At 40.1% G+C, this 22,925-nt stretch overlaps 1 protein-coding gene across 5 annotated transcripts in view; it reads right to left on the bottom strand.

Annotated features, from left to right (window-relative positions):
- The window catches only part of CFAP20DC (CFAP20 domain containing), a 207,591-nt gene that overhangs the window by 5,549 nt on the left and 179,117 nt on the right, over positions 1-22,925 (bottom strand). For all 5 annotated transcript variants that reach the window (XM_084903147.1, XM_084903145.1, XM_084903143.1 and 2 more), the window contains one exon: positions 6,938-7,032. In XM_084903147.1, the coding sequence (XP_084759273.1) occupies positions 6,938-7,032 (95 nt within the window). The remainder of the gene's footprint in view (positions 1-6,937; positions 7,033-22,925) is intronic.

Here is a 22,925-nt window from a genome sequence, read left to right as displayed (position 1 = left end):
TCATTAAGCAATTGCCTCTATGATATCCAGCAATGGGAAGCGTTTTGAAAGGTAATTATTGTGCTTGGGCATGGGGTAATTTTCAATTATATTCTTGGGTAGTGCAGAGTTTGTTTTTCCCCCAAATGTGAAATTGCTCTATTTAAAGACTGGCTGCAGAAGCTCTAAAAGGACAAATTAACAAATAAAGCCATTCTCTCCTACCAGACTAAGAGCATCTGGTCAGGGATCCAAATTACGTTTTTTACACTTCTGCACACAATAAAGCCATTTCTAGTGAAATAAAATTGCCTTTCAGATAATAATCTATTTATAAACTTTCAGCTTCATCCACGTTGAAATTGGTTAACAGCAATAACTGGAGAAAGACCAATGGAGCCGGACTAACGCAGCATCCTTACCCGCCCTCCCCTCACAGGCCCTCCACTCAGAGCTGAACGGGCGAGCGATCCCTCCAGGCGACCCTTTGAAAGTCAATTAATACAAGTGCTTAATTACCTATATTTAATGCATTGTAACTGAAATAATAGAAAACCTATACGCACAAGCTAAGTCTTCAAGCTTAAAAACAAATGATGTGGCACCACTTTATCAGATTTAAAATCTCTGAATCAAGACACTGTACTTGATTTTCAATTTTCTGATGCTGCCATCTAGAATTAAAAAAAAAAGTTAATGCATTTTCTCTCCTATAGATCTTGAGAACAGATTGACTGTATTTCCATGTGCATACTAATACACTATTATTTAAACAATTCAACAGGGAGGGATCACCGCAGGGAGCAGTCAGCCTGAGGAGCAATAAAGATGACATTTTAGATAAGATTTTCCGGAGAAGCAGGTGCTTGCAAACTCTACCACCAGCGTATCTCACAGGAGGGCAAAATTCACTTGCTCTAGAGCCTGAGGAAGTCCACTGAGAACTGCTGAAGTTTGGTTTTCAGCAGATACGTACTCTCAACGGGGAAGATTAATGATCAACAATGGAATGAGAAGAGTGAAAAGATACTTCTTCTTTTAGAAAGCTATATTGTTCTTTGGAAGGCAAATAACATGCTATGATTACAGTTCGGGTTCCATTTGGGAAATGAGTGCTTCGCCCCTTTTGTAAACACCGTGGCAGTATTTTACTTGTAAAGTGCCATTTAAAGTGACACGTTGAGGATTTAGATGATTAATTAGGAGTTAACTGCAATTTCATTCTTTCTGGGTAGTTCCCACTTGTAAATGCGCACAGTATATCAAATCATCATGTTGCGCACCTTAAACTTACACAATGTCATGTGTCCATTATGTCTCCACAAAGCTGGAAAAGCCCCACAAAACAATCGTGCGGCTTTCGACTCTGAATGCCTTTTGGTCTCACCGGAAGGAAGGTCCCTGCCTGACTACTGGGCTGGGAAGCCTCAGAGCCCATCCCCTCTCAGGGCTCTGGTTTCAGGAAGGTGCTGCACTACAGCTGGTGGAAAGGCACCCAGTCCCAGCAAGGGGCGCGGGACCACTTCCTGGGCCTCACCCTCTGGGTGCAGGTGAGGGGTAAGTGGTGGGGTGTGGTTCTGGAGTAAGGGAGAGCACCCCAGACACCAGCAATGTGTTCACCCCTCTGCTGGAGGGTCCCCGCCCGTGCTGGGGCTGGGGGAAGGCATCTCTTTACCTTAATGATAATGTTGATCCCCCACCTCCCAATCCCTTCTGTGCAGAGGACACCCTGGGGCCCTGCGTAGCCGCACAAGAGAAAACATCTTCGAGCTCCAACGTCAGTCAGGGAACAAAGGGCGACACTGACCTCACAGGGGAGGGAAGGGATTCTGGATTCAAGAATGTCATAAATACTAATGAACAGTCACAAGCTGAGTTCAGGCAGGGGCTCTATGGATAAGGAGAATACTAAAGAAAATATATATTTTTTAAACCCAGAAAGCTTCAAGAAAAAGAACTTCCTAAATTAAAAGACATTGCAGGAGACATTTCCGCTGTCCAGTTCTCAATAACCCGTAAGTGGGAACTCTGTGGTCCTGTCACAGCACAGGGGCTCAGGGTGTGGAGCGGCCTGGTCAGCGTCTTCTCCACATTCAGTGGGTCGGTTGACCCAGGCTGTGACCTTAACCTCACCTGTAAGGTGGGGACACGACAGAGCCCCATCACTGGGAGTGCTGGGACTAGTGGTTGTGAGGAAATATATGGGAAAACTCCACCCAGTGCCAGCACATGGTGGGTACTTTATTAAGACTGACTTCTATTATTATTTTTTAAAAATAAATATACTTTTATTGATTTCAGAGAGGGAGAGGGAAAGAGAGAAGCATCAATGATGAGAGAGAATCATTGATTGATTGCCTCCTGTATGCCCCTACTGGGGATCCAGCCTGCAACCCGGACATGTGCTCTTACCAGGAATCGAACTGTGACCTCCTGGTTCAAAAGTCAATGCTCAACCACTGTGCCATGCTGGTTGAGCTGTTATTACTATTAATCATCAGTACTGATTTTTCTGGGAGAAGGGCTCCTTTACATCTTAAACAAATCTTCAAGATATAGGATGATCCAGAGTAGACCAAATCCTCCTCCTGTTTCTAGAGAAGAAGACTCACTGGTCCACTCATTAAGTATCTGTGGGGTGTTTACTGTATCCTAGGTGCCACTGAGGGTGCACAGTTGTTTGATGAAACAGAATGTCTGGTGTGGTAACGAACACAGCGATTTTAGGAGACTGCTGTAGAGCCAGTGCTAGGTAAGTGTGAGGTAATCGTGTGGCACAATATGGGCCTCAGTACCAGGAAAGTGTGAAGGTAGTGAGTGGGGCCAGATTCCCCTCTCGGCTGGCTGCGAGGAGCCATGGGATATCCCTAAGTTCCTTACTAGGAACTTAGATACCACATCTGTAAAATAAGCATCTGTTGCCTGTTTATGTCTCATGTGAAATTAATAAACATTCATAAAGGAATATCCTATGTGGTTTTGCTAAGCAAAGGGTACAAAGGTGTTATTTTAATGAGACTGGTAACTCCAAGAGTCCTTCTGAATGCCTTTCTTGGTCCAGATCTGTGTCAACTGCAAGAGGCTGCAAGCCTGAAGACAAAGGTCATTTTTGTTCTACTTTGGAGCTGGTAAGTGTGAATAATTTAAGGGTCACATCTGTAAAGAAACAAATGTCAAATACAAAAGGACAACTATATTTCACTTTCAAAAGATCAGTTTGGTAGTTTTCTTGAGAGAGTTCTGAAATCTTACCTTCCCATTGCTACATTTCAGAGGAGCTTCAGGAAAAGACTTTTTTAGTAAGTGTCAGGGCTCTGTGTCTATGGCAACTGGTTCACAAGCACACTGTGGCCCAGGGGGTTCTGGGAAGAGCCGTCCATGCCTCCATCCAAATGGCCCGAGCGCAGGCTGCTGGCTCGGCTGGAAGCTGGGCTTTGATACATTGAGACATTCTGGTCCAGAGCGACTGTGTCTTGACAAAAATGCAGTAGAGACTCAAAGGCCAGGTAAGGGGTGCCCTCACTGTTGTGGAGCCTGGGGCAAGTTTTCCAGAGTTCTGTCTTGATCATGCCAATGTCCCCTGCTGTTAAATGCAGTTATGCCTCCTGCTGCACAGTGCATCTCAGCCTCTTCATCTGACGCCCTCCTTGCTCTAAGTCCCAGTATCCGCGTGAATGGGCCAATAATAGTATGTACCTACACCTCGTAGGCTATCCTGCGGATTAAGGTGCACACGTGTCCTGAGTCACAGGCAGATGAAATAAACCTTAGTTATTAGTGTTGTTACCCTAGAAGTCAGAAGAGGGGAGACCCCTGTTCCCTGTGAACCAGTCTTGGCAACGACTTCACTTCCCAGTGCTATGGTTCTGCTGAAAGGCACTGATGTGGAGGAAGCCTGGGTCCTAATCCTCCTTGTGTTCTAACATTTGACCTTAGGCAGGGTCAAATTAAGGGAATGGGCTACATCAGTGTTTTGTTTTTTAAAAATATATATATATATATATATATATATATATATATATATATATATATATATATAAAATTGATTTAAGAGAGGAAGGAAGAGGGAGAGACAGAAACATTAATGATGAGAGAGAATCATTGACTGGCTGCCTTCTGCATGTCCCCTACTGGGGATTGAGCCCGCAACCCGGGCACGTGCCCTTGACTGGAATCAAACCTGGGACCCTACAGTCCACTGGCTGACGCTCTATCCACTGAGCCAAAAGGGGCTAGAGCTACATCAGTGTTTTTAACTGGTTCATCAGAGCCCTAGGGCAGGTTTCTGAGACCCTAACTTCCCCTTTAGCCAAAGCAGTTCTGCTTTTATCTCTTATATATTGGGATTGAAAGAACGGGTTTTCACTGCTTATAAATAAAGTTTAAGAGCCATTACATAATATAGCCTATAACTGCTTTAATGGCTCTAAATTTAATGCTCTCATTAGTGAATTTTAGAAATATACCTAATATACTGAAAAATTAGAATTAGGGAGAAAATGGAAAGTCACATTTCAATGAATTAGCCTACTTGGTTTTTCAAGCCTATGATAAGAAATGACCAGTTGAACATTTCTTTCCCTCTTTTCCTCCCCTTTTCCCTTCCTGTATTCCTTCCAGTGAAAATTCAGAATATCTGATATACACCAGAAAGAGCATACGGTACTCGGATCCAGGAGCGAGCAAAACTGACAAAGTCTCTGTTCTTGGAAATTCAGAGGCTACTTAGGGAAAAAAGACAACAGTTAACAAGTTACAAGTTGTAAGAAGGCTGTGAAGAAAGTGTACACAGCAAAGTGAGAGCGAAGGATTGCCTCAGATAAGATGGTCCAGAAAGGCCCGTAGGAAGGTGGGCTGCCAGCAAACACCAGGCCTGGCGGTCCAAGTCCAGTGTCTTGTCCTCCATTCACCCCCTCAGTCCCTTGTCCTTGCCCTAGAAATGGTCAGCAGTCACCTCACCCCTCAGCCACTCCTATGGAGGCATTTCTGACAAGCCTGGGAGGGGAGGGGAGGCAGGTCCAGGGCTGAAACAGGTGACCAGAAGTCTGTTGTTTTTTTCCTTAAAGGACTAAGCTACTGAGCCCTTGAGATATTTTAATTTGCTTTTCTATTGATTAGGAATTCTCAATAGAAGAACAATCTTTCACTTCCGGGTTTTGTGCATATTTTACAGTAAGTAATCTATTTACTTGATTCAAAACTAAAAAAAAAAAAAAAAAAGAGAAAAAAAAAAAAGAAAGAAAGAAAAAGAAAAGAATAAAAACAATGATTGGGCTCTGGGACCAAGCTGCTTGGATTCACATCCCAACTCCGCTAACGACTGTGACCTGGGGCAGGTTAATCAGAAACTGCTCGGTGTCCTTAGCTATGAAAAACAACTACACACACACACACACACACACACACACACACACACAGCCTTCCTCATGGTGTTGCTGTGAGGGCTAAATGTAACAACTTAGCATGTGTCTGGCACATAGTAAGTGCTAAAGTAATGGTATCATGGAACCGAAACGCAGAACGAGTCCCAGGCTGCCCACAGCCGTTCCTCCCTTCTCCTTCTGATGATGTAAACTGAATAACTGACCCCATTATTTTTCCTTGAGAAGCACATTCTTTATAAGATCAGATAAAAATACTATTTCGATATATTGGTAAATATGAATTGTTCTATGTTTTTAAAAATAAGCCAATAGCATGTAAAGATAAACCAAATAGGAGACACTGGTTTTTGATGGTTTTAATTAAGACAAACCACCCGAACATATCAGAAAAGGAGAAAGGGACCGCTGACAAAAATCTAGGCTGATACGCAGAAGGGGTGTCAGATCTGGTTAACTTTAACCAGAACATTTTTATAATCCTCTGAGTTTAATTTGTTGGTTTGTCCTGAATGAAAGTTTTGTTTACCTTCAACGTAATTGAGCTCCTGCTGTCAAAACCCCCCTTTGCAACGGGGACTGGCAACATCCTTTCACCTCATAACACTCCTCGTGGGTGCCTTTGCTCAAGGACCGTGGTCTCCATTCCTGCGTCTTATTTAGGACACTTAACAGAACACGTTATTTGTTTCCTCACAGCAAGGTCTCCTCTGACAGCCAAGATTCTAGTTCTCTGTCATAAGTAATTATAAATGTACGCCTCTAAAAAGATTCCCAATTTGAGGGGCATAATCTATTTCAGATAGTAAATCACAGAGACATCTCTATCCCTGGGGCGACCCAAATGTACAACTCAGATGTATGAGCTTTCACTCCAAATTATCCATATCTGAAGAAAAATGGATGTTCCACTTTCTCCCTGGGGCAACTAAGAATCCCGCTCCCCCTCCTCCCAAACTGGTGTCTTCGTTGGAGCAATTTATATTGGTTAAAAATTGTTTTAACCTCAGATACAGAGCTTCAGTCGTCAAAACCCAACTCAGAAAACCGTCTCAGGGAGTCCTGCTCTGAGGTTGTCACTCCAGTTACGAACTTGAGATCTCCCCCAGCCCCCCACCTCAAGCCCTCTGTTTCCACCAAACGTGCTTTTGTGTTTCTTCTCTCTACTCACCTGACAACCATGTTCCCTACTCACAACCAGAAACTAATGGTTTGTCTTATTAGGCTGAATTTACAAAGGCAGTAACCAAAATCATGAAGGTCACAGCAGAAATTGGTAGAGCTGGAATTCAAATGAGGGTCAGTTTGACACCAAAGTCATGTTCTTCCTCCTTAAATCATATTTTGTCCTGGAGTAACCTTTAGAAGAAGGAGGAAAATTTCTCTCTTTGTTCTTTTTAGTTGTAAAGAACCATCGTTGTATGAAACGAGGCACAGGTAACTGATTTTGGGTGTGGGAGTCTAGGCATTCAGGATTTAATAAAAAAAAAAAAAGTGGCATCTCAAAGTGACCAGTTTTCTCTATTTATAGTTAATTATTTTTATTTTTTTATGCATAGCACTTTTCATATTCCCACCTTGAGCAGTCAAACTTCCAGAAGAATCCTGATGCTGCTCTGCTGGCTGCCGACTGGGGGGAACGATGGGTGGGCTCAGCATGTTTAGCCAGTCCCTAAAGAGAAACGAAGAGCCAATGAACACACACGCCTGTGATTCCATAGGCAGCTTTTACCTTTCCCTGGATCTTCCGCATTTATATTTCAGAAAGATAAGATGTTCAAAAGTTAATATTTATTTTATAAACTGGTTAATGTAGAGTCAACCACTTAACTAACTACAGAGCTCCTTGACTTACCATGGAGTTACCTCCTGATAAACCATCATGAGGTAAAAATACTGTAAGTTGAAAATGCATTTGATACACCTAACCTACCGCATATCATAGCTTAGCCCAGCCTACCTTAAACATGCTCAGAACACTTACATTAACCTTCACTAGGGCAAAATTACAGTTTTACAGTAAAGTGTTGAGTAAATTATTATGCTATTGCTTTCATATCACTGTAAAGCTGGAAAATTAAATCGAACCATCATGAATTAGGTATTGTCTGCAGTTGTTCAATAAATACATCAACTACATAAAGGGGGCATTCTTCTCAAAAGTTTGTTATTAAACTGTAGCACAGTTTCTCTCACATAAGAACATTATTTTAGTAACTCAGAAAAAATGCAGCAGAAACAAAGCTCCTATAACCTCAGGGTAAGAAAGCCTGACAAAGACACATGTCACATGCCGTGAATGACAGCACTCTCCATGGTGACTAAAAGCAGAAGTTACTGTTGGAGTGATCGTGCACCAGCCATGGTGGTGGGAGTCAGTCTGCATTAATATGGGCTCTACAGCAGCAGGGGGTGAAGGAAGGCAGAGTGAGGGAGCCGGGCCCTTGAGTGACTCACTACGTCAGCTCTCCCATTAGGCCTGGGGACAAAACCACTCCAGAGCACCTCCTACATCCCCTCTCCCTCTGCCTCCAGCCTCCTTTCCCCAATGGCTTGACTTTCCTTCCCCTGTCATTCTTTTCCAGTCCCTGCTCCCCCTAGTAGACACCTGGGAGGGTGTGATGTGAGGAGTGACATGCAGAAGATGCGAGTCCCTGTGTACTCTACTTCACCCCTTCTTAGCTCGAAACTTGCTCCTGTGCTTCTTTAGAGAAGGGAGCAAGCAGGAGAATGTGAAGGATTTTACAACATGAATTCTATTTCTTGCGTTGATATAGTACCCTGTGGTTTACCTTATTCTTCTCAACAGGAGCATGTCATCCTGACTAAACAATTTTTTCCCTGTACTTCCTTTAGCCTTTATCTATAATGGGAGATAGTCCCAACCATAACTAAGAGTAGTGGTTTTCCAGGCCAATCCTGGCTCCACCTTTCCTAATGTGAGAACTTGGCCAGATCACTTAACATCGTAAGCCTCATCTATAAAAAGGAGATAACAATACCTCAGCGTTTTGTTGTTAGAATAAAAATATGGATGAGAAACATGTGGCATGGCTCTGGGTACAGAGTTGCACTTTATAAATTTTAGCTATTATCACCACCATCTTCATTATCAAGGAAGATCATAGTGTGACTATCTACAATGATAAACCAAGGTAAGAACTGGATTCTGTTGACATTAAACCAATAAAGGACGGTAGAATGATTACAAGTCTATACAGTAGAGATTTCCCTTGCAAGCCATTTACTCTTTTTGTATAAAAAGTACCTTAATGTAAAAATTATCCATTTCCTATTTGGAATATTTTAAGCTACTTTAAGTAACTGCACACCTCCGCTATTACTAGATTATGGCTAGTGAAATAAGCAGGGTGAGCACGCTGTGTAACTGAATTTCATAGTAACACATTAAGGACATCAAAAAGGATTTGTCACAGACTTCCAAGCTTATGGGGCACTTTCTGATAAGCACTTTTTATTTACTAGTAGTCCATTTAATTATAGTAGACCAAAAATTCCTACATTATAGAAAATTACAAGGTCACACACAAATTATCAGCTCACTGACCTCATTACTCAGTAAGAATGATGGAGAGCAAGGATGGGTGAACAGGAGAAAAATAATGTTGTCCTATGATGATACCCCCAGAGACAAATTAGAAACTCCACCGAATGGCAGCAGAAGCACCTCAGCATGGTCCATGGACATGGGAAAAAATGTCGGTGTGGTTGTTGTGTGACTGTTATGAAAAGCAAGGCATTCACTCCTTAGGCGAATGATTTGATTAATGTTTTCCCTTCTTAGCAGTAGCCATGAAAAGTATAGGGATCTTTAAAAAAATATTTTCAAAATTATCAAAAAGTTGTAAGAGTAGAATTCCTTAGTCCTTCACGCAGGTTCCCCACTAAACATCACACTTGCTTGTGATCTACCTGTCTATCTACCTAATTATCACCTACCTGTCTATCTACATAATCATCACCTACCTACTTGTCTATCTACCTAATTTTCGATATCACCTACCACTACTTCTTCGTCTAGATGGGCTGGTACAGGATGGCCTTTGGGCAAAGCCTGTCTAGTTGACTTCCTGGTCTGTCCAATCTGAAAACCAAGAATGGCTTCTACAGTTTTACATTTTATTTTATATTAATTCTTCATTGTTGAAAGGTTATATATGTCTCCTTCCCCCCCCACTGACCTCTCCCAGTCTGCTCCTGCCTCCCAGCACAGGCCCTCACCCCCGTTGTGTCCACGGGTTATGCTTATATGTATGCATACAAGTTTTTTTGGTTGATCTCTAACCCTACTTCCCTCCCCTCCTTTCCCTCTGTGGTCTGATGGTCTGTTCTGTGCTACTGTGTCTCTGGATCTATTTTTGTTCATCAGTTTATGTTGTTCAGACTTTTTTACATTTTTAAATGGTTGAAAAATTTTAAAATAATAATGCTTCATGACACATGATAATTACATAAAATTAAAATGTCAGTGCCCATAAATAACTTTTATTGGAATGCAAAAATGTTCACTTGCTTATGTACCATCTACAGCTGCTTCTGTGCTACAGGGACAGAGGGAAGTATTCACCAAGGTCCCTGACCTGCCACATGGCTCATGCTGATTTCTCCAATTCTAATGCAACCACAGGTCTGTCTCCTCTTTCCTCCTTCCTTATTTGTAACTCCCCTCTGCTGTGGAGACCTGGCTCCCATTATCTGCACCATTTTTACTATTTTCTGAACTACAGAACATGCCAAAAGTCACTGCAGAATTGCTAAGCAAACAAAACAAATTAAACAACCAATAGAAAACCTCTAACCTACTCCCTAGGGTTCTGTTTATGGTTCTTCTTATTCTTTAGTCAAAATACTAGGTCCGAATTTACTTGGGCTAGTTATTCTCTCTGCCCCCTTCAGTGTGGTTACACAGACGGTCCCTGATTTACAACGGTGTGATTTACAATTTTGACCTTACAATGGTGTGAAAGCAAGGAGCATTCAGGAGAAATTGCACTCTGAATTTTGGTTTTTTCTCGGGCCAGCAATATGCAGTATTATTTTCTGTTGTGATGCTGGGCAGTGGCAGTGAGCCACAGCTCCCAGTCAGCCATGCGATCACTACTGATACTCTACAGTGTGTTCATGTGTGAGATGATTTTGCCCAACTGTAGGCTAGCATAAGTGTTTTGGGCACGTTTAAGGTAGGCTGGGCTAAGCTATGATGTTGGGTAGATTAGGTGTATGAAATGCATTTTTGATTTAGGATCTTTTCAACTTCAGATATAACCCCATCGTAAGTTGAGGAGCATTTGCATTATTCATTTGAAATATAGAGTCATCAGCTTTTGTTTGTATCACATTTTAGGTTTTTTTCTCCATACTGAATGATTTTTATTACCTGTGTTATTGTTGAGAATGTTACACATTAACAGTTCAAAAGTCAAAACTACACAGGAAGACATATTCAGGTAAGACTTACATTTCACCCATCCTCCCAGTCTGTTCCCACCCCTCATCGCTTCTATGTCATCACACCCATCGCTCCATAGGTAATTTCATTAGTTAAAAATTTCCTTTCTATTTTTCTTTTTGCAAAAAATAGCAGATACATGTCTGTTTTTTATTCATTATCCTTCCTAAATAAAAGGTGGCATACTATAATTAATTTCTTGCATTTTTATAACTTAAAACATATCCTGGAAATTACACTAGTTCATAGCTTCCTCATTCTTATGGCTGCATAGTACTACACTCTGTGGGTGTGCTATCACTTATGTCACCACTCTCTTATGTTTGGGCATGTTTTCAATATTTTACATTATTACAAATTAACTGAAAGAATTTTGCAATTAGTGCTGCAACGAATAACCATGGGCATATCTATTTTTGTATATATACCCTGAGTGGCCAGATTATTATGATCTCTGAACACATAATAATCTGGCCATTCAGTGTATATCTTATATAATAAAAGGCTAATATGCAAATTGTTCCCTCAACCAGGAGTTCGACCAGCAGGTAGGCCTGCCAACTGCCCATGCACGAATTCATGCACTGGGCCTCTAACACACACACACACACACACACACACATACATCAGAGATCATAATAATCTGGACACTCAGTGTATATCTGGAGATATATCTTTAAGGTAAATTTCTAGAAGTGGGATTCCTGGAAAAAAGGTAAACATTTACTTGGTTTTGTTAGACAAATTCACTCCACCAGGATTGTTCAAATCTGTGTTCCCACCAGTCATGCATGGAAGTGCTGGTTTCTTGACAGCCATGTCACAAGAACATGTCACAAGTTTTTAATGCTTTCTATTGAATAATATGAGAGATGAGAGTTGATATCTTAAAGCAGTTTTAATTTGCACTTGTTTTTATTATGAGCATCATGAGTGGAGGTGACTGTACTTTATATTACTATTTATATATATGCATGTGGAATATTTTATATCTCTGTCTATATAAATATTGTCAGTTCATATCTTTTCCCCCTTTTATCATTTTTATCTCTTTCTTTTACCTTGTAATTTGTGTTCATTTTCTTTGTTTTTGTCATGCAAAAGTTAATCTCTCCCCACTACCGTGCCACCCCCCCCCCCTCCGCCCTCCCCGTGATCCCCCTAGTCAGATGTATAAATCTTGTGTTTTATTGCCTCAGTATTTTGAGTCATACTCTATGGTATGTGCTTCTTCTGGTGTAAGGTGCCTCTGATTTTATCTTGTAAAAATGATTGCATAATGCTCTTGATAAGTGATATTTTAACTTAATATTTAGAAGATTTTATACCACTCAAAAATTTTGATCAAAGCAACTCATTTGTTTGGCTTTTTAACTAAGAAAGCACTTACAAAGTATATTTTGAAGAAAAAAAGGTTTCCATGTTAGTTATAAAATATGAAACCTATCAGCTAAACAAAGTCAACCAGAACTTTTTCTTCAGGACTTTGAGTCTTTAAGACACTGACTCTACGTGTGTGCATCTGGAACTGTTACATCTCTTGGTATCAGGAGTCCACAGACCACACTTTGAAAGATGCTGCATCAGGTTAGAGTCTAAAATATAAAAACAATGTCACCAGGAGAAAATGGTCTAACATTAGACCATTTTCTCCTGGTGACATTGTTTTTATTTTATTTTATGTATGTTTAATAATTTTTCTTTTTCAAGAGCATCCCTTTTTGGTGACTTATTAAAAAGCAGAATTGTATAGCCTAGTACCTGTATCTTACATGTTTATATTTTAATGTGATAGTTAATGCTGATCCATTGCCTTGACTCCCAATTGGCTCCTTCAAACCTCCATGCCTTCCCCACAGCAAGCAGCGGACATCTAATGTGGGGGGAACATCTAGTAACACTGGCCTTCTCTCAATTCCCCATTTTGGGCTCCCTCAGGCATGCTGGTCTTGACTGTAGTTCTGAGCCATTTCCTGGACCTGTTTCTTACCCTGACTACCCATGTCCAGAATCTGTTCTAGATCTTTGTCCCACCATTTCCATACTTGCCTTGTCTTTGTACTTGATACTAGCACTCTATTTAGTTTGCTTTCCTCAATCCCAACTAAAATCTCTTACTCTGAAAGAAGTTTGGGTTTTAAACATCTGTGGCCAGGAAACAGACAGGGGAGAATTCACAGATACTATTAAAAAGCTGGTAAAACCTTTTCCCAGAAACATGTACATAGACCCAAATTTTACTTCCAACTCAGGAGGTCAGAGTTCATCTGAAGCCCATTCATGGTCTTCTGGATGCCTGAATTAGGACTTCTGCACCTTGGAATAGCATGGAGGCAGTGTTTCTAGCAGAGTAAAATCCCTGCTTGGCAAAGTACTTCCGTAAAGAGCCAGGCAGTAAACACATATGTTAGCCTTTCCAAGCCATAAGGTCTCTGTTGCAGTCATTCAACTCTGCTGTTGTAGTGTGAAAGCAACATAAAAAATGAGTAAGTAAATGAGCATGGCGGTGTTACAATACAATCTTACTTACAAACCATGTCCTGCAAAGGGTAGGATTTGGCCCCCGGCTGCAGCTGAGTGACCTCTGCCTCAGAGGAAGGAGCTGAAGTGGAAACTTCTTGGCTGCTAGGAAACTTCCTGTCCATGTTCCTCTCAGTGCCTTTTGAATCCACCCTTTTCACCATCTCCACTTCCACTTCCAAAGTCCAAGCAACTATCTTGCCTCATGTTATCTGTAGAAAAAGCTCTTAATTGATCCCTTTATAATCATTCACTCTGGCTTCACTTCTGTTCTCCATACTGTAGCCAAAATTCTAATCTAATTCAAGTCAATCCTATGTTTACAACCCTCCCATGTCATTGGGAAGCAATTGCACTCAGGAGAAAGACCAGAATCTGCCTTGGAGGCTTTGCATAGAATAATCTCTATGTATTTTTCCAGCCACATCTTGCATTATTCTCCCTCTGACTCACTAGGCTCTAGTAACATTGGCCTTCTCTCATTGCCGGGATATGGCCTACTCCCTACCATCATAGGGCTGTTTGTCCAGGCTGTGCTCCCCTGTGAGACCTTGGTCTCCTCCCCTCTCCTCCCCTCCCATGGCCTGGTGAAACCATACCCAACCTTCAGATTTTGGCTCAAGCATCTCTCTTGGGAAGTCCTCCCTGAGGCTCCCTTGCCATTCTAGCCAAGTTCCTTTATTACTCCTTTTAATAGAGCAACTGTGATCTTCTCATTAGAGCTCTTGTCTCAGCTCACAGTTAATCCTCATTTGTTTGATCATCTGATGAATGCAGTCTTCCCCACTTGACTCGAACCTGCACCTAGCAGAGTGTCTGACACAAAGAAGACACTCCCTCATATTTACCAAATGCTTCTCTGTCGGCCCTGAATACTGAGTGCCACTCAGTGTTCCAAGTTTCCATAACAGTCACCACACAGCTGCTGTGACCTCCTCTGTATTTGCCCTCCACCTCGCTCTTCCTCCACCTGCAGGAGCATGGGATTGTCTCCTCTCGTGTGTGGTACATTCACACTTTGGGGAGAACCTGGGATACACACCTTGTTTCCTTATAGCAAGACTGAAAAACTTAAGTTTCTGTCTCAGAAAATGAAATGCTTGTTTAAAAATATATTTACTAGTATTACAAAGCTAAGACAATTCATGTTTCTTTTTTTTTTTTTTAAAAAAAAACTTATACATACAAAAAAGAGCTCTTAGTAGTTTTCTTTATAGGACTCATCCTCCATTTGAAGTAGGAAGCGCAAACCATAAGTTAGAAACACAAGCTATCAGCTGGGAACTCTTTTGCATATTTCTGAAGGACTAGAATGGGTATTAAGATACTGTTCTTTAATTGTAGTTTGTTTTCCACCGGTTGTCTCTCAGTGATGGAAGAATGATCCCCCATCAAAGTGTTCGGGGCTGCTTTCTCCATATTCTCACCACATGGTTATCTAATCTATAGTTAATTACCATTAGTAACTGTACTTACTACCTCAAAAGACCACATTTCATCTTCAAACAGCTCTTACTGTTAAAAGGCTTTTTCCTCATGTTGAGGCAAAATCTGTTTTCTTTTCATCTCCACCTGTTTGTCCTACTTTTACGTAACCTTGGCCCTCTCAAGAAATAATTCTAATCTCTCTTCAAGCCACAGTAGGAGAGCGAAAGGACTGTCTCTCCACAACTCCTTTCTCCCCTTGTTCTTGGAACAGCTTCCTCAAACCACATGACTTCCTGGGAGTTACCATGTTCCTACATAAGCCCACAGTGTCAGTTGATGGGTCCAGAGGTGGTCATATGACCTAACCCAGCCTATCACTGTGCTTCCCTAAAACTTCTGAAACTGGATCTGAAAATCAGACAGTCCCCAATAAAGATGGAAGCCAACAGAAGTGAAACTAGATGCCACTGGTTACCGTATTTCCTATCACATTGAGGAAGCTAATCTGGAGAAAGAACGAGAAAGTTTAACATCTAGATTCTGGGAATGAAACATTGTTGGTACCTCTGAATGAACTGGGAAATCAGGGAGAAGAAACCAGTTTGGGGTGATATAGGAATTTAGTTTAGTACATAAGGAATATGCGGTCTTGGTAGTTTCTCTAAGGAAAGGTATGCTGGAAACATTTAGGGATCTATTACTGGGTCCCAGCCTTAGTTTTTGAATATGCTGTCATAGCTCCATACCCATCGCCACCATCCTAGCCTGTACTTCCAGAATCTCTCCCTTGTTTATCCTGCAGCCAAATGCCTTCCTCTAATCCAATCCAGAGTGAGCTTTTAGGGCAAAATCCAAAAATCACTGCATTGGTTTAAAGCTTTGCAGACTCTGGTCCTTACTATCTCTACAGAATATTTTTGTGCCTTTCCTTCACTATTTCTACCATACCACCCCCAGCTACAGAGGCAGAACAGCCACATCTTTAATCCTGTTTTAAAAAAATCTCCATGTTAATACTTTATTATTATTGCACAATAGATTTGAAGACATATGTATATACATACATATATGCCCACGAATAAAAACAATTTAACTGTTTAATTATGAAAAATTTCAAACATATGTCAAACTCTGAAATTTACACTACTCAGATTTAACAATGTTAACATTTTCCTCAAGATTCTTTTCTTGGTGCTAACTTTTTTATTCTTTCTTTCTTTTTATTTTTAAAAATTTGTTTTACAGCCACAGTTTAGATTTAACACTACAAGTCCTCTGCTTTAACAGCTGAGCTATAAAATTCGTTCTTTTTGTCATAACGGCCTAGTACTATAGATTTAATGTTAGTATCCTCCTCAGATTCGTATGTTGAAACCTACTCCCCGCTGTGGTAGTGTTGGGAGGTGGGGCCTTTGGGAGGTGCTAAGGACATAAGGGTGAAGCCCTCATATATGGATTAGTGCCCTTATAAAAGAGTCCCTAAAGAGCGCTCTTGCCCCTTCTGCCATGTGAGGTTATGGTGAGAATGCAGCTATCTAACTATGAACAAGAAAGAGGAGCTCTGGCCAGACTATAAGCTTCATAAGACAAGACAATCATGCCTGTCTTCTTCACCTTGGGCTGGACGCATATTAGATGCTCAATAAATGCTTGTTGAATGATGAGTGAATTCCTGTATGAAGCCAAGGCTAGAAAAGAAGGACCTAGAGGTAAGAGTGAAAAGATTGGGAAGTGGAGTTCTCTGAGAAAGACCTGGCAGAGAGGACGGTAGGAGAAAATACTCTGAGTGCAGTGGGAGGGATAGTAGGAGCCAAAAAGGCATCTAGTGGAGAACTATATAAGAATTATTCTTCCCAGGCATTTCTTTTCTCCTCCTAAAAATGCTCCCAGAGGATGTTTGCTTTCTGGTAACATCTGGAATAGGATCACATCTCTTCCACACAAATGTTGGGAAATCTATTGCATCAACAAGTGCAATATTTTCATCTCTCATCAATCCCTGTGTATTTGAAGACACAAAAAAATACTCATACAAAAAGGAAATTATGCTCTTTCTCCTTCTGGCCTCTACAAAATCACCTCTCCTGCCCATGTCTTTGTCAGAAAATCTTTAAAAGAGAGGACCCAAGTCTCCCCAAGTGCTCAATGCTCCAAGAAATCACAGAAATGATTAACTTCCCTTACTCTAGTAAACATATTTTATATGTTCTCTGCAGAACTGAATATCTTTCCTGCTTGGCAGTATTTTCCCTCAGGTTAAGAAAATATTAATGACATAGCATCCTGGGACCATTTTACACACACCGACTCATTAGACATGGTAGATAATTCAACTCTGGAGGCACAAATCCAGGTATCAGCCATCAAATTCAACTACAACATGTGAACAGTAATATCCTATCTACTTGAGACAATCTGGAAAAAGTCCAGTCCCTTCTGTGCCTTCTCAGTGGTGATATCAGCATTGCTGCTCTACAATTTCATGTTGAATCAATGTTTCTCGAGCCCATGCTGTATCACAGACTTTGTGCTGGATACTGAGGAGTAAGATGTGGCTCTGCTCTGAGGAATTTAGTCTTCTGGAGGCAGACTACTAGACCAGCACTTAGAAGATACTGAAGTGTGTTAGATAGAGGTAAGCCCAGAGAACCCTCACAGTTAGGAAAAGGGTTCACAGAAGGCTTTCTAGCAAAAGTTGAAAAGGTTGTTCCTGAAAGGTGAGGATGAGGCAGCCAAATAGAGAATAAAATGGGAGGATATCCTAGAAGGAAGAGCATGTATCACAGTAGAAAGGGGTGGAGGTTTGGGGGTACCCATTGTGAATTGATGGGCACTGTGAGTACTGTGTGTTGGATGATGCAACTATGGTCAATTGCTGAAGAAGGCAGGGCTCTATCATCGCAAACAAAGGAGTTCCTCCTTTATTCTGAAGGCCCTAAGGGGTCTATTAATGGATTTTGAGCTAGAGGAATCTTTGATTTGCATGTTAGAAAGATCACAGAGGCAGCTGTGGGGGGAATAGATTGGTGGGGAGCAGGGCTAGAATGATCAATTAGGAAGTTGTATAATCTAGGCAAGGAATAATGTTATTTTGGAAAGTTAATACACATGCATATGAAAATACAGATAAGGAACACAGAGCTTTCCCTTTGACAAACTTCATTCCCCATTGTATCAAAATAAGGTTGTGATGTACAGAAATCCCCAGAGGTCACATCTTGTTTTTACCATGCTGTGACAGTGAAGGTCTTTAGCGATGGCAGTTTGCCTTTAGAGCCTTTCAGTGTGGTCCATATACTATCTCAGTCAAATTCAAACAGTTATTGAGGGTACAAGTGCCCAACACTGAGTTGGATATATAAGAATACTGAATAAATACAAGATATGGTCCCAATCCCAAATAAGTGGGCAAAGATATGAGCAGGCAGGTGAGAAAAAAAAGACATGTAAATGCCTCCCCATTCCCTTCATGGAAAGATGTTAGACTATATATATATATATATATATATATATATATATATATATATATATATATGTATATGTATATGTATATGTATATGTATATATATATATAAAGGCAAATCAAAATAATGAGTTACACTGACATACAATAGCTCGGCAAAAGTTCTAAAGTGTCATGAAGCTCAGCGTGAGCTGCTAAGAATGTAAAGTGGTGAACAATTAGGTAATATCCAACAAAATTACCAAGTAATTTCACTGCTAGACATTTACTCTAAACACATACTTGCCAAGGTCACAGAGATGCCCATGAGGATGCTTATCAGAGCACTGTTTACAATAATGAAAAGCTGGAAACCACCTAAATGTCCATCAGCAGATCACTGGCTGAGTAAATTACAGTAACATCCAGCAATTAATGAAGAATGTGTTCAATTATATATGCAAATTCAGAAAGATGTCCAAAATTTATTCTGTAAAAATCTAAAAAGCAAGTTGTATAACAGTATAGAGACTCATCTTATTGAGTTGAAAAAAAATATATATCAATACAACACTTTCTTGTATATTCACATAAAGTTTCTGAAGGATGCCCACGAAACTTAACTGTCATCATACCTGGGAGTAAAAATGTGGAGTGGGGGTGGGGTGGGGTTGGAAGAGTAAGGCCTATTTTTCACTTTCTATTTTTCTACTCTAGTCGAATTTTATTTTAGTACTTTCTTTTTAAATGTGGATTTTCTCTCTTCAGGAGCTTACAATTTTTAAAAATATATATATTTTATTGATTTTCCACAGAGAGGAAGAGAGAGGGATAGAGAGCTAGAAACATCGATCAGCTGCCTCCCGCACACCCCCCACTGGGGATGCGCCCACAACCAAGGTACATGCTCTTGGCTGGAATCGAACCCAGGACCTTTCAGTCTGCAGGCTGACGCTCTATTCACTGAGCCAAACAGGTTTCGGCAGGAGCTTACAATTTGATGGCATCTATAAGAGGACTCTTCTGAAACACAGCTTCAAAACATCTTTTAAAAAGTGTTTTAGGTGACAGCACTTACTGGAAACAGCAGTCCCACTGGTCCCTCAACCAATGGAGGAGAGAGGAAAAAGGGGAGCCTTCCTCAGGCCAACCCATCTGACTGATCCTGGCAGCCTTCCCCATTGGAAATATGAACTTCAATGATAAAAGCAGGACGTTTTGGGTCTTTATAAATAAATGTTGGTAATGTTCCTGAAATTGTCAAGTTTCTTTGCATAAACAGCCACTTTATCTAATGCGATAGATATGACTTAAAAAACAGATGGTGGCTTATTATTTGTTTTTTACACATCATTCATGAGCCTAATTATTAAAGCAAACAGTTCCTGGGCTGACCTCTGCAACGTCAGGTCTGACAAGTCAATGACACAACCTGACAAAGAGGATTACAACGGGAGAGCTGGAAGATGCCCCAAGAAAGCAAACATACTGACTTTTTTCATTCTAGGAGATGCATTCATGAGAGCATGTGAAAAGAAGCTTAATATGTTGTGATCTGCTGTTCAAAGGGTTTCTTTTTTTAGTTGCTGGGAGATAAAAGGTCTGAGTGTCATGGAAAACTAAGCAGTGACTCACTTATCCTTTACCTTTTACTGGAGGGGACTCATTTCGGGGTGAAAATTCTCAAGGAAGTCAGTTTATCTCCTCAAAACAGAAAAAACTAATCAAGCATTGTCTGATTAATTAGAGACACTTGAAAAAACTGCTATCAAGGCCCTACAGCTGTAATCAATTTAATCAACATGCACAGAGCGAATCTGGTTTTCTTGATTAACAAAGCTGAATGTTAAACAGAGGAGTTTGACATTGTAGTGCCATTAGCTAAAGCTGCAAATTGAACACTTTCCCTAAATATTCAAAGTCAGGTCAGGACAAGTGAAAACTCTTTTATGAGGACCACGGGCATGAACATTCTAGTTCTTCCCTTGATATTTCCAAGCAGAAGAATAGTTTAATCCAAGTAGCAGAAACTTCAGGATGTTTCAATGAAGACAAAAAAGTGATGTGAGATTTCTCTCAGCTTATTGTCATCCAAGCTGGTTACGGAATTCATGAGGAATAGACATGCCAGACACAAAGAGATGGCATTTTCTTATTACATTTTTTAAGATGAGAATGTGAAATGCCCCTATATAGTTTCTGATGAGTAAATTGAAAAGTTCAGTTTGGCTTATTTTATTTGCCTGAAGTTAATTTAAATGTCAAGATGTTTAATGTAATACTGGTTTAGTAACAGTTTGTTTCTGGCTCTTAAAAAGCACATTTACAATTATAAAGTTGTAATACCATTCCCATGTATTCTTGAAATGAAGGGGAAAGAGTGAACATGGCATATTGTAGTCATTCAATAAATACTCATGGAGTGAACCATTGCAGAGTTAAAACTTACCCACTGGTAATATATTATGGTAGCTATGATTTTGGCCAGCCAATTCCTTTTTTCTGAGAAACGAACTCTTCTCTTCTATGGGTAACCCACTTCACATTGTTTTGGATGCTAAGCTTTTCCTCACTCCCAATATGGGGGCAGGCATTAGACCCAAAGCTAGGCCAGAGGACTTTTGCTGGGTATATAAGAAAGCTTCTGATTCATGTCCACCACAGAGTGCACATGTAAATGATATCTATTGAGTATATTCTCCCAACAGAAAGAAAAGGATGAGAAAAGCTATATGAAGCTGTGATATTTTTCCAAGAGGTCCTTTAGAATCTCTACATTCTTATGGGAGACTTAAATATTATTCCTTTATCCAGTGGAAGGATGCACATAGGATGAAAATTTACATTCCAAATAAATACAGCATTACTGAAGATGCAGGGGAAACAACTACCCCTACAAATATCTGGGGTAACAACACAGCACATAATTTAAGTTGCACAGTTTTTGATATGAGCTTGCAACCTTTGGGTTAAACTCTATGCTTCTGTTTCTTCACCTGGAATAGAGGGCAGACAGAATTTACCACACTGGGTTGTAGCAGGGCTTAAATGAAATAATATTGCATATGGAAACTCTCCCTATCAATGCTTGCTACAGAGATGGAACCAATAAATAATAGATGCAGTAAAAGTTAGTAGTTATTATTATTTGAAATTACAGAACAAGATTCACTCTTAAGCAACCTTTATAATACAATACCCTTTACAGAGTTATAGGACAGGTATGTGTTAAGTGATTTGTAACTAAGTTATTATCAAATCAAGAGCAGAAAACTTTGCAGCCCTTTCTAACTTTAACTAGAGAATAATTGCCTTAAAATTAGAATACAAAATAAAATCTTCTTAACTGTTCTGCAGAATGATGGGATTTAATAGTGCAGAAAGAGTAGGTGGCCTAACTTAATGCTCTAATTCAGTTCTCTGTCTTTTGTAAAGAATAACTGTGGGCATCATTTTCATCATTAAGTCAGATTACCAGATGCCGCACTTATGTACTGATTTCCATTTTCCTTTCAAAGTTTGGTTATTCCTTTATTATGTTCAGTAGTCAAGTGAAACAATGATATGCTAAAAAGGCTGCTCTGTGAGGTGAATGACAATTTAATTTTCCCCCAGCGTTGGCTGGCTGCACAAGAAAATAAAGAACTGGAGAAAGTTGACAGGATCCTTAGCTGTCTAGATTTATTTCATATCAGTTGCAGGGTGTGTTAATTGTAACATTTCAGTTAATGAAAAATATTGTGATAGAACACTGATGTGGGTGATAAACGGACTTCTGAACAGATATGAGGGTGAAATGCTATTTTTAAAACATTGGGAGGAAGTAATCAGAATTCTTTTGTTGTGTGCACCATTCTAGTGAGTAAATTGGGCCTGCCAGGGAGGGCGATAATTCTTTCCCTTGCCAAACCACCATCATCATCATAATTATTTATGGTGTTACTGCAGCTGCTATTCAAACTAAATATGGACCTTGTTCTATAGAAAGCTGACATACTAAATTGTAAACAAGGCAAAAAGATAGAGACATAAAATACTAGAAAGAGCAAACTGACTATAATAGACTAAGAATTACACTATTGATGGATTCTTTTATTCAAGTGTAGCATACATAGAAATGCACACTAATAAATGTATCAGTTCAATTAAAAATCTCAAAGTGACCATAACCACCACCTGGGCCAAGAACAGAACCTCACTAACTCCTCCTACTAGTATCACATTCTGGGTTAACAACATCATATAAGTTTCAGGTGTACCACAGCAGATGGTGACTTCTAACACTACCAATCAGTTGGCCTGCTTCTGAACTTGGTATGAGCGGAATGATACAATATGTATTCCTTAGTTGTTTACCTTCTTTCCACAAATACTACATTTGTAAAATTCCTCCATGTTTTTGAGTGCATATTGCATAAATATATCACAATTTACTTTTGCTTTCTACTATTGAAGGAGGGCAGGTTATTTCCAATTTGGGGCTGTCATGGCTGTGTTTATATTGGAAAGCAAAATTTTTTCTTTTTTCTTTTGGGTCTGGTGGTTAGACGCCTAAAAATTAACTGACAATAGCCAGATTAGTAGGAGAAAAGACAATTTATTTACATGTGTACCTGGGAGTTGTAATCAATAAATAGCCAGAAATAAAAGGTTTATATGACAACTTAACAAAGGGGGTGAGTTTAGGTCTTCAGAGAAAAAGTAT

Source organism: Pipistrellus hanaki, assembly GCF_964339955.1.
Source record: "Pipistrellus hanaki genome assembly, chromosome: 13".
NCBI classification, from domain to species: Eukaryota; Metazoa; Chordata; class Mammalia; order Chiroptera; family Vespertilionidae; genus Pipistrellus; species Pipistrellus hanaki.
This window is presented reverse-complemented; position numbering and strand designations above follow the sequence as displayed.